Source organism: Lissotriton helveticus, chromosome 3_1 (genome assembly GCF_964261635.1).
Source record: "Lissotriton helveticus chromosome 3_1, aLisHel1.1, whole genome shotgun sequence".
In the NCBI taxonomy this organism is placed as follows: Eukaryota; Metazoa; Chordata; class Amphibia; order Caudata; family Salamandridae; genus Lissotriton; species Lissotriton helveticus.
The window spans coordinates 1,847,750,726-1,847,763,855 of NC_136061.1; the positions used below are offsets into that span (position 1 = coordinate 1,847,750,726).

The 13,130-nt window shown below is 43.7% G+C and overlaps 1 protein-coding gene across 2 annotated transcripts in view; it reads right to left on the reverse strand.

Annotated features, from left to right (window-relative positions):
• AP2A2 (adaptor related protein complex 2 subunit alpha 2) overlaps positions 1-13,130 on the reverse strand; it is a 537,324-nt gene that overhangs the window by 182,473 nt on the left and 341,721 nt on the right. For both annotated transcript variants that reach the window (XM_078682786.1, XM_078682785.1), the window contains exon 6: positions 12,179-12,280. In XM_078682786.1, coding sequence (XP_078538912.1) covers positions 12,179-12,280 — 102 coding nt within the window. The remainder of the gene's footprint in view (positions 1-12,178; positions 12,281-13,130) is intronic.

Sequence of the window (13,130 nt, forward strand, 5' to 3'; positions counted from 1 at the left end):
AACGTGCACATTCGTGAATGCGCATACTTAATATGAACCATACTTCGCCAACAGAGTCATTAACACTGTCATCTGTGGGCAGTAAATATTAACAAGTTTAAATTAAACACACATTGTTTTAAACTCACTCACGTGTTGATGCAGAGGATTATGGTTATTGTAGTGAATGGAACGCACAACTGTGATGGAATGTATGTGTGCCTTAGCGATCACTGTCAGTGCACCCTATTCTACCTTTATTCGAAGCCATTTGAACAACAATGTGTAGGCAGTGGTATATATAGGCTAAACGAATGGGTATCTCATTTATAGAATATTTAGCTCGATGTAGTGAATACACTAACCCGGCATGACTATAAAAAAGAAGCGTCATCAGTGCGCTTACGTGTTGCTGTAGGGGATTATGGTTGTTCTGGTGAACAAGGCGTCCGGCTGTGATGATATATATGTGTGCCTTAGCAGGTACTCCAAGTGAACCCAAATCATAGGAGTCAAGTGACCTACAATTTGTTGGCAGTGGTACATGTAGGCCAAACAAACAGGTCGCTCGTTTTTGAAAATATTAGGCTTATTGTATTAACTGCACTAGCCAGGCATCACCATAATATGCACTACAGTGATTTATATGGAAGCAAAGTGTCCTGGACATGGTACCATAACATTTCTTTTTATCAATTCAAAGCGACATCCAGGGAATAGGTTCGTTTAAGCCCTCCTTGTCGCTATTCATCTTGTATACCCATTTTTGTTCTTTTTTAAAAAGAAATTTGCCTATATCAGGACAATGGTCAGGGATGGTTGGCTGTTCTAATATAGTCCACGTAAAATCATTGGGGCCATGACCTACTTCCAGGAAATGGGCTGTTAGGCGCGTCGCTTGTTTGTGGCAACGGACTGTACTTTTATGCTCACAAATGCGGATTCTTGTTTTTCTTGTGGTCATGCCCACATATCTTTTTGAGCATGGGCATGTAATGAGATAGATGGTATTCTCACTGTTGCAATTTGTGAATTTTATCTGTTGCCAAGGACGGCCTGTGCCAATATCTACTGTGGTTGATTTAGTTGTCTGTGGACAAACAGAACAATTTCCGCAAGGATGATGTCCTTGTATAGGTGGGAGATCCCATAGGGTTCCCACCTGTCGAGTCATCCTATTTTTTGGCCGTGTGTGTACCAGCTGATCTTTGATGTTCTGACCTCTCTTAAAGGCAAAGAGTGGTAAAGGTAGTGTGTCCCTGCCGGTATTTAAAATTGACCAATTTTTTTTATGATCTTTTGAACCTGATTGGATCTGGTATGGAAAGTGTTTACAAAAGTCATCCTGTCTGACTTCGCCTTCGGAACCGCCAATTCTAGGAGGGCCTCGCGGTTATTGTGCGAGGCTCTTTTCTTAGATTGGCGTATAATTGAAGATGGATAGTTCTTTTCACGCAGTTGTTCTGACAATTTGGCCGAATGTGTCTCAAAAGCCTCTTTGGTGGAACAGTTTCTCTGCAACCTCAGAAACTGTCCAAAGGGCAAGTTGTTTCTTAGTGCTCTAGGATGGCAACTCTCATAGTTGAGGAGCGCATTCCGGGCCATGGGTTTCCTGTACAGTTCAAAAATGAGGCCATCAGAGGTGGCCAAAATCAAGAGATCTAGAAACGGTAGATGAGTTCTACTGAATTCAATTGTGAATTTCAAATAAGTGTTACAGGAATTCAACCAGCGATGAAAGTCCATCAGATCAGTTTCTGAACCTCTCCAGACTACGAAGATGTCATCTATGTATCGCTTCCAAATATTTGGAGATAGGTAGTGTCCTATCTCCAAATATCGGGCAAGAGCATGGGGAGTGTCTTCGCTCCAAGTTTAGCTAATCTGTAAGTTCATGTATTTGAACAGACGAAGGTGCTCAACCATGACAATCCTTACTATGTATCGCTCCGAGTTTGGAAGCGATACATAGATGACATCTTCGTAGTCTAGAGAGGTTCAGAAACTGATCTGATGGACTTTCATCGCTGGTTGAATTCCTGTAACACTTATTTGAAATTCAGAATTGAATTCAGTAGAACTCATCTACCGTTTTTAGATCTCTTGATTTTGGCCACCTCTGATCGCCTCATTTCTGAACTGTACAGGAAACCCATGGCCCGGAATGCGCTCCTCAACTATGAGAGTTGCCATCCTAGAGCACTAAGAAACAACTTGCCCTTTGGACAGTTTCTGAGGTTGCAGAGAAACTGTTCCACCAAAGAGGCTTTTTAGACACATTCGGCCAAATTGTCAGAACAACTGCGTGAAAAGAACTATCCATCTTCAATTATACGCCAATCTAAGAAAAGAGCCTCGCACAATAACCGCGAGGCCCTCCTAGAATTGGCGGTTCCAAAGGCGAAGTCAGACAGGATGACTTTTGTAAACACTTTCCATACCAGATCCAGTCAGGTTCAAAAGATCATAAAGAAACATTGGTCAATTTTAAATACCGGCGGGGACACACTACCTTTACCACTCTTTGCCTTTAAGAGAGGTCAGAACATCAAAGATCAGCTGGTACACACACGGCCAAAAAATAGGATGACTCGACAGGTGGGAACCCTATGGGATCTCCCACCTATACAAGGACATCATCCTTGCGGAAATTGTTCTGTTTGTCCACAGACAACTAAATCAACCACAGTAGATATTGGCACAGGCCGTCCTTGGCAACAGATAAAATTCACAAATTGCAACAGTGAGAATACCATCTATCTCATTACATGCCCATGCTCAAAAAGATATGTGGGCTTGACCACAAGAAAAACAAGAATCCGCATTTGTGAGCATAAAAGTACAGTCCGTTGCCGCAAACAAGCGACGCGCCTAACAGCCCATTTCCTGGAAGTAGGTCATGGCCCCAATGATTTTACGTGGACTATATTAGAACAGCCAACCATCCCTGACAATTGTCCTGATATAGGCAAATTTCTTTTTAAAAAAAGAACAAAAATGGGTATACAAGATGAATAGCGACAAGGAGGGCTTAAACGAACCTATTCCCTGGATGTCGCTTTGAATTGATAAAAAGAAATGTTATGGTACCATGTCCAGGACACTTTGCTTCCATATAAATCACTGTAGTGCATATTATGGTGATGCCTGGCTAGTGCAGTTAATACAATAAGCCTAATATTTTCAAAAACGAGCGACCTGTTTGTTTGGCCTACATGTACCACTGCCAACAAATTGTAGGTCACTTGACTCCTATGATTTGGGTTCACTTGGAGTACCTGCTAAGGCACACATATATACCATCACAGCCGGACGCCTTGTTCACCAGAACAACCATAATCCCCTACAGCAACACGTAAGCGCACTGATGACGCTTCTTTTTTATAGTCATGCCGGGTTAGTGTATTCACTACATCGAGCTAAATATTCTATAAATGAGATACCCATTCGTTTAGCCTATATATACCACTGCCTACACATTGTTGTTCAAATGGCTTCGAATAAAGGTAGAGTAGGGTGCACTGACAGTGATCGCTAAGGCACACATACATTCCATCACAGTTGTGCGTTCCATTCACTACAATAACCATAATCCTCTGCACCAACACGTGAGTGAGTTTAAAACAATGTGTGTTTAATTTAAAGTCGTTGTTAATATTTACTGCCCACAGATGACAGTGTTAATGACTCTGTTGGCGAAGTATGGTTCATATTAAGTATGCGCATTCACGAATGTGCACGTTTAGATGGTTCCACAGCCACGGTCTTCAATAAGAGTATTTCGCTAATGAGCACATGTGTTTGACTACAACAACCATCATCCTTTGCGCTAACACGTGAGCGCGTAGAGAATGTGAGTCATTAAATAGCCAGCGCCCCTTCCGCTCGGTGCCTCCCCAAGTCCAGCGCAGAGGAACGCCTGGAGACACCGACGGAGAGGTAAGCGCTCTCGAACTGTCTCGCGAAGCAGCACGCCTAGGCAAGGGCATTCTGTGTCTCGTGCTGAGTTCAATGTCATCTTGTTATGCGCTTCCGTGGCGTAAACAGCCCGCCCAGGCAAGCGCGCTCTGTCATCTTGTTAAGCGCTTCCGTGGCATAATGAAGAAAATGTGGAGTTTTTTGCCGCATTTGGTGAAATACTTGTGGCACACTAAGTTTGTCCACATTAGAGTAAAGGTACCGGCCCTATCAGGTCATAGATGTACTTGTGGGCGGATATTATCCAAGCCTCTATGCGAGCCACTGTGTGAGGCGGCGTTCATATACATGGTTCCTGGGTTTGTGAGACACCCGGGCGGTGCAAGTGAATGTTTTTATATCTTGAGCCTCTTTGAGGGGATGCGATATAGAGATCGCGCATAACATTATTTTTGAAATAGAGAAGAAAGATTGCATTTCTGTTGTTACAAGCATACGGCACAACTGATCACTACCAACAGTTGGTGTGCGCATGTAATACGGAGATCGTTTCCAACTTTAAACTAAGACCAGAGCACAGTAAATCCAGAGGGGTGTACACTATCATGTGACATAACAATAGACTGCTGATAGTAACTCCAGACAATTTTTTTATTTTTTAATTATTCGGTACTCGACGGAATTAGCAGTGAATGCTTATGTGTACATCTGTTTTCTCTAAACAGAGCGGTGCTCCTCATTTACCTGAGCTGCAGCCAGGTGAGGTGAGGCGCGAACCCCACACTAATTGGGTGAGTGTGAATATGTCATGAAAATTGTATTGACAAGTCACTTCAATAACACTATGGTTGAGTGTATTGTTTTATAAAATTTCAATGTCATGTGTTTCTTTTCACTTCCCTTTCTGTTGATGTGATTTTATTTGTAGATTGTGGTGGAGCATCTGAAGCTGAAAATCAGGTGATATTTTATTTTTTACATTTGTCACTATTATTACAGCAGTAGCACTAACTAGGTCCTGAAGAATGCATAGGTACTTCCTTACATGCAGAAACATGTTGACCACTCGCTGAGCAGATATTTTGTCAAATCTGCTTTTTAAACTCTTGTTTTTAGAGTTAGGAAGCTGAGAGAAACCATTAAAAAAAAAAATTCTACTCAGTCTCACCTAATTTTATATTTTCACTTCTCACTTCTTTGCACTGCTTTTTTCAGCTGTCTTATCATACTGTTTCCGCCTAACAGGCAAGAACTGTAGGGTTTCTTTATTCTCTCAGTCCTCTATTACATCTTGTGTGACTGTGAGGGCACTGACTCCTGGGTAAGGAGAACCCAAATGATGTGATAGTGGCGGTACAGTTAGACAACTGATGGGAAAATTTTCACCTTGAGTATGTGCCTCACGTGAATGTGTTGTTATTTTTTCACGTGGTGCGATTGATTAATGTAGCCTCCACCCTTCTCTTATTTTGTCATGCCAATGGTTGTTTGTGATTTGATCTCACTTTTAGACTCCTAGATATCTTCTGGTGTACACTCATGTTCGTGATAGGGGCATGTGTCTAGTATGAGTCGGTAAACCAGCCCTTAGACCCCCTTCCATGTAGTTTGTTAAATTAGTTAAAGGATCCGGCCATTAAGAAGGAGGTGCTCTGAATGTCGGAACGGTACTTCCTGGAAAATGAGGGGACTGTTGATTCAGCGCAGTCCCTCTGGGAAGCTTACAAAATGGTCGCTAGAGGGGAGGTCTTGTCTCTAGTAGCCGGGAAAAAGAAGAAAAGACAGGCGGAGTTAATTCAGAAGGAGGCTGAGGTCATGGCTTTGGACGAGGGCGTGGCTAGGTCACACCCGACGGCAGACCTCCACTTATTGAAGCTCCGTCAGGAAGAGTACAGAGCGATAGCGAGAGACAGGGCGCTTGCCCAAAATAATGCTGTACAGAGCCGCATATATGAACATGGCGATAAAGCCGCTAAGTTGTTAGCGTGGCTTGAGCATGGGGAGTGGGCATCGAGGATGGTGCCAGAGTTGGAGGGACCGGAGTCTGATAAAATTACTGAACCACAAGCCGTGGCAGACGCATTCTTGATGTACTATAAGAATGTCTATTCCGCTGAAAGTGAGTTGACGGAGGCAGACAACAGCGCCATGATCAGAGATATTGTTATGCCTGGGCTGTCGGAGGAAGACAGGTCCTATCTGGACTCTCCACTCTCCAATGAGGAAGTGGCGCAGGCTATTAGGCAGATAAAGTACGGTAAGGCGACTGGCCCTAATGGGATACCGATCGAGCTGTATAAATTAAATGTCAATAGGATCGCCCCACGTGTGCGAGCCATGTTTTTGGAGAGCAAGGAAAAAGGCCAACTTGCATATGATCAACTACTGGCAAATATAATAATCATACATAAAGCGGGTAAACCCAAAACACAATGCGCCCCTTATAGGCCTATTTCGCTCCTTAATGCAGAGCCCACAATTTTAGCGAAGCTTCTTGCTACTCGGCTGGTAAAAGTAATCACGAATTTGATACAGATCAGTCTGGTTTTATGCCGCGTAGGAACACAGCACTGAATCTGCGGAGGCTGCATAGCATCCTTGGGGGCTCCTCGAAAATACATGAGCCAACGGTTCTGGTGTCCCTGGACGCCTCGATAGCCTTTGACAGGGTCAAATGGATTATCTGTTCGCAGTATTAGCAAAATTGGGCTTCGGCGGTGAATTTATCGGCTGGGTGCGATTATTGTATGCGAACCCCCTGGCCAGGGTGTCGTCAATAATTGTAGGTCAAATGACTTTGCGTTGGAGAGGGGCACGAGACAGGGTTGTCCGCTGTCCCTGCTTTTTGCCCTTGCTATGGAGCTGCTGGCAGCCTGGGTCAGATGGGATAGAGCGATAAGAGGCCTGCGATGGACACCGGAAGATAAGATCTCGCTATATGCGGATGACGTTTTGCTCTATCTTACCAAACCTAGAGAGTCCTTCGGGAACTTTCTAGAGGTGCTTGCCATTTTTGGTAGATATTCAGGATTAGCAATTAACTGGTCAAAATCGGTGCTCTTTGTGTTAGTGGGAGAATCGCTGAGGATCCTACAGAAATGCCCAATCCAGATTGAGACTGTTGGTTTTAAACATTTAGGTATATACATAACGCTCGATCCGCAGTTAAGATATGTTAAAAACTTGGCCTCCCCGCTGAATAGATGTAAGAAACATGTGGAACACTGGAAGACCCTTGCGCTTTATATGCTCGGAAGAGCCGCCCGTTTTAAAGTGATGGCTCTGCCCTATGCCCTGCAGAACTTGATGGACCGAGTGCAGGTCTCCTATTTCAAGCAGATTGAGTCGCTTCAGAGACAGCTTCTGTGGCAGGGTAGGCCCCGTATAGCATTCGTTAAATTGACACTACCGTGGTACGATGGTGGAATCGGACTCCCAGATATGAGAAAGTACTACTGGGCTTCACAGCTAGCCGCTGTAAACCACATTGTTTACGGGCCCTCGGGCGATCCGGGATACGCCATGGACCGTGGACTGGCCCCGGGTGGAATGTTGGACAGAGCGCTATACACTAAGCCAGGGAGGTTTGCTTTACGTGGCCCGACTGCGCATGCGGTACAGGTGTGGCATGCGGCCAATCGATGTCTGGGTTGGGAGGGCGGGCTGACGTTGGCTACGCCCCTGTTGAATTCGGAGAAGTTAGGAAGCCTATGGAGATCCAGGGGGTTCGATAAATGGGACCTCATTGGGATTGCACAGATAAGGGATGTCTGGAAGGGAGACACAATACACACATTCGAGTCACTTCAGATGTAGTATCGACTGCATGAAAACGAACACTTCCGATATAGGCAGGTGAGACACGCTCTTCTGGCTCATATACCCAGGGGCACGGTACTCCCGGAGGCTTCGCCTCTTGAGGACCGTGTGCTGGATGGACACATCCCTGAGAAAACTATCTCTCTCATATATAGGAAGCTGGTAAACAATATGGAGAGCCCGCTGGGGCGAGTTAGAACACAGTGGTGTGCGGATGCCCTAGAACAAGATGATGGTGGAGGCGGTTTCCTCCCCGAAAGTAGTGGCAATTCAGATGCGGCTCCGGCTGGTGCAATTGAAGATATTGCCTAGGACATACATAACTGGACCCAGGTTGGTGCAAATGGGGCAGGGGGAGAGTGGGGCATGCAGAAGAGAGTGTGGAGAATCTGGCACCTTCATGCACATTCTTTGGCACTGTGTGGCGATACAGACGTTCTGGACAAAGATTCATGATGAATTGAAAGAAGTGCTGGGTGAGGAGATCCAACCAGAAGCCCGTAGATGTCTATTGAATGTATGTGAACCTACAGATCTGAATGAGTATAGAAAGCAATGGGTGACACTGGCGTATATGGTGGCAAAACGAAACATTGCTCAGCTTTGGGGGGCAAGTCAGCCGCCCGAGTATCTAAGTGGGCCGCAGACGTGGACTGGTGTATGTTTAGGGAGAAAGCTGTATACATGGCCAGGGGTTGCCCGGAGAAGTGGGGTAAGATTTGGGGGGCATGGAATGGGCACTGAGGAGAGATTTGTGAACCACCGCTGCGAGGTCTGCAACGGGAAGCGCAGGAATCCATATGATCCAAATGTGAAATATTGATCTTATGATTCAGATTTTTGCCGTGGAAGACCCATTGAAAGGAAATGTACTGTATCACCTGATGCTTGTTTTTGGTTTATTTGTGTTTGATTTTGTTATTTGTTAAAAAAAAAAAGAGTTACAAAAAAAAATTCTAGCCTTTTGAGCCATACTTGTTGCAAATGCATCGCGAAATGCAAACTGAGGGAACACTCCCCCCAGACCTTCGGATGGCCACAATCATAGTTATGCACAAAGCTGGGAAGCCAGCGGCAGAGTGTGGATCTTACCGGCCAAAATCACCCTTAAATGTAGAAACCAAAATACTTTCCACCATTCTTGTGACTAGACTGCTTTCAGTCATCACTACCCTTTTTCAGGCAGATCAGTCAGGATTCATGCCTGGGCGGTCGATGAGGTTCAACTTGCGCAAGCTATCGTACTGGCTGAGAAAGCCAAAGACAGCGCTGACCCAGGTGTATTCTTAGGTCTTGACGTTGAAAAGGCATATGATGCCATACACTGGCAATTCATGATACATGCACTCTAAGTCTGGATTTGGCCCCGTATTTCTGGCCTGCATCAAACTGCTATACACCGCCCCGCAGGCAAGGGTTAATGGGGACATGTAGAAGCCTTTCGCCGTGGAGCAGGGAACAAGACTGGGCTGTCTACTGTCGCCACTTATATGTGCCCCAATACTATATTTGAGCCACTAGCGTGTCTAGTCAGAGCCCTCCCAGACATAGGGGGATTCATGGATGGTTCAGAGAGTAGCCGAGGCAAATGGATCTCCCCATGCGCTGATGAAGTCCTCCTATATGTCACCAACACCGTTGAGACACTCACAATCATTCTACATGTTTGAAGAGCACGGTAATCATGCCGGGTATAAAATCAACTGGGATAAATCCATTCTCTACCCAACTGGGAGACCCATAGAGACACGAGAACTCCCTAGTCAACTGCAGGTAGATCATGAGAGATTCAATTATTTGGGCCTTTTCATAATCACCAATGCCACGCTGAGTCATGCCTGCAATATCCGGAGGATTTTAACAGATTTCCACGAGGATGGGGAATGATAGAGAAGGTTGCACCTTACCAAACTGGGCAGAGCTGCAATGTTTAAAATTGTCACACTCCCTAAATTACACTATGTCCTCCAGAATACTTAAAACAAGATACCCGAGGATATTTTTAAGATAAGACACAAAGGTACATTATGGGATGGAGGCCAACCCAGGATTTGCGCTCCAGACGCTTCAGCGTCCATACAATGGCGGGATTGCTCTCCCGGACATAGGATATTCACTCGCACATCACAGTGGAATATAGGATTGATTCATGCAAAACTGAAAACCAAATGAATACACCATTATTCTCACTGGATATACGATTTTTAAGCTTATACGTTAACATTTTAGAAGAAAAAAACTGGACATGGATCATGTCAATGACAACATACTGAATATTCTTTCTTCGCTTCCCACTTAAAGGTCGACAATGTAAGGTTCCTTTTTCTATTAATAAGGAAACAAGATACCACTCTGTTCAAGAAAGGTCCACATACAATTTATAACTCTTGCTTGACTACCTTTTTTCCAGAGCCATTTGCACGTGTGAATTTTGTGAATTTTGTGCATTATTGTGCAAATGGGTTGTTTTATGAGTTATATTCACTGTAATATGCTAGCAAACTTTATTGGTTTTCTGCATTAAAGTCAGAACTGGAACTCCGTTTTTAATAGTGCTTTTTCCAGCAATGTTTTTTTTTATATACATTACTTGTTTTCTAACCCTCACTGCACATGGCCCTAAGCCAATTACTAGCTTAGTCAGCTAGGCTTAGGACTGTCAAGTTTTATGACAATCCAGTCCATGGGGAAAAAAGTGTTGGGGCACTGTAACAAAACAAGTGTTTTCCCATTTCAACTCCTATAGGTAATATTGTTCAAGTCTTAGATCTGAACGGCTATACAGATTCACATCAAACGTGGCACGAAAGTAAAACTTTACAAATAACTCAATTCTCTGTTAAACAAATATGCGGCACACTTAGTGGCCATTAATGAATGGGGACACTTCCCAGGGGACCACCCGAGATATGTACTAGAGAGAAGTCAATTCAAAAGTTACACATACTTACATTATATATAGGGGGGCAAGGAACTCCGACAACTATTACCCGCGACCCAGACGTCGATAGAGGCATGGAAGGAGGTTGAGAGGCAAATGAAATGGGACAAAAAGTTTACAAAGGAAACCCCGCTATGTGAAGGCGTTCGCCTACCTGAACTGAGGAAACAGAGGATTTGGGTCATGGGATACAATCGGAATATCCAAATTTGGAGACTTCTTTGAGAAAGGGTCTCCGATTACCTAGAACACCCTACAACGGCAATACATGTCAAGAAACAACCAAAGATATCAGTACTTGCAACTACAACACGCCTGGAGGGCATAGCATGTTGACACTACTAATATACCTGAATATGCACCGCTAGAGGGAAGACGTCTTATGAGACGAATACCGGAGAAAGCTATCTCATGGACATACAAGACCCTGATGAATAATATCCCAGACAATTTAAAAGGGCTCAGGACACAATGGGAGACAACCCTAGGGGAACTTGATGACGTGGACTGGGAGGCTGCCTTAATGCAACTAGACTGAGATTACAACTGATACAATTTAAAATTCTACATAGGACATACCTTGATAGATACCACCTCCATAGAATTGGACGAGCAGAAACTCCAGACTGTTTGCGAAGTGGCAGGGACATATATCCATACCCTGTGGGCGTGCCGACTCATACAAATATATTGGGCCCAGATCTTTGAGGAACTTAGCGGAAGAATTGGGTTGCAGCTGCCAAACACATCATACTGGGCATACCCTCAGACATGGATGTACCAGACATACTCGCACTCTATGTAATTTAGGAATAGCAGTGGCCAAAAGAGATAGAGCAAAGCACTGGGGGGCCCCCTCCACTCCAACGATAACTTAATGGAAAGCCGGGATGGACCTCTATATGGAGGCGGAAAAGGTAACTTAGAAAACAAGTGGGTACCCAAAGAAATTTACTAAGATCTGGAGCCCCTGGCTGCGCTATTATGGACTAGAAATGTGTGATGAGTCTGGCACTTACCTACCAGTACTAGAACAACAATAGCAGGATATGGGGAACATGTGTATATTACTCTATAACTGTATTTTTCATGTATTTCTCTGTGTGATAGTATCTGCATGAACTCCCTCGTCTATATTGTATTGTTATGCCTTCTTAAAAATAGCAATAAAAATATATATTTTTTAAAGAAAATTGCTGACTAGCAGGACATCTGACTAATGTTATGTCCCTTGAAAACAGACCACCCTACTACATACAATTAAGTCATGGCAGTAAGGAAGAATACCTTCATCTCCGGCCTTACAAAGTTGCTCAATTAAAAATAGTAATTTTGCAAAAGACAATAACAGTATCAAGACAAACACAAAATATAAATGCCAAAAGGATATATATATTTTGGATTGTGATGTAGAGAACACACAAGGGGGCATCTGAAAACGTGTGGATGGAATGCAAAATCCAAATCTTATATACGTTCAAAGGCTTCCATTCTCAAGATAATCACAAAATGTTCCCTTACTCTGCTTAGTCGGGAAACAGCCAAAGACACAGATGTTTTGAACTCTTCTGGGTTCTTCTGCGCCAAAGTGGTGATGAGACTAGTTGCAGCAGTGACCACACCCTGGAAGTCAACAGAAGCCAGAGTCATACATGCAATTCAAGCTCACATTAGCAAAATGCAGGAATCCTGGAATTGGAGTTGAAACCACTCCCTTGTGCCCCTTATAACAACCAGCATAGAAACAAAGTCAAAGCCGCTATACTTAAAAATAATGAAAGACAGTAGTACGCGGCACAGCCCCAAACAGCTTACAACCTGAAGAAAATTAGGAGGGAAAGCCTGCTGTCTGCAGATATAGGGAGAAGGAATTTAAAACATGGCAACTCACACATTGTGCTTGGCAACAGCTCAAGTGGTGACTCAGTCATCCAAAAAGAAGGAATAGGATGAGCAATGGACACAACCTCCATACAATGAAAAACGTTATAATGGCCCTTTGCTGTGCAGTGAGATGAATGGCCTATTGAACCCATGTGCTCACCATGACAACCTCTACGATTCAACACAATGCACATATACATTATCAGACAGATGCAGATAATTAGCGCTCAATAGCAACTGCACTTGTACTGCTGGAATGAATACATTGTGATAAATGTTTTTCAAATTGTAATAGTTTATGAAAATTGCACTACACTACCATCTGTGAAAGCTGCTTCTTTCAGGTTCTATCACTGAAAAATACCATAATATGTGATTTTACAGAAACATCTTAATTTGCAAGAATAGATTATTACAGGATGTGCTCCAACTATTTCTCACTTGCTGCAAAACAGGAGGAGTGAGCTGGTTTACTTTGCCTCTCAGCAATGCAACCAGATTGAATATAGAAACTTGTCTTCATAATATTTTATTATCAAAGGTGGTTCTGAAACGATCTTCAAACTAATAACAAACTATGGTTACCCCA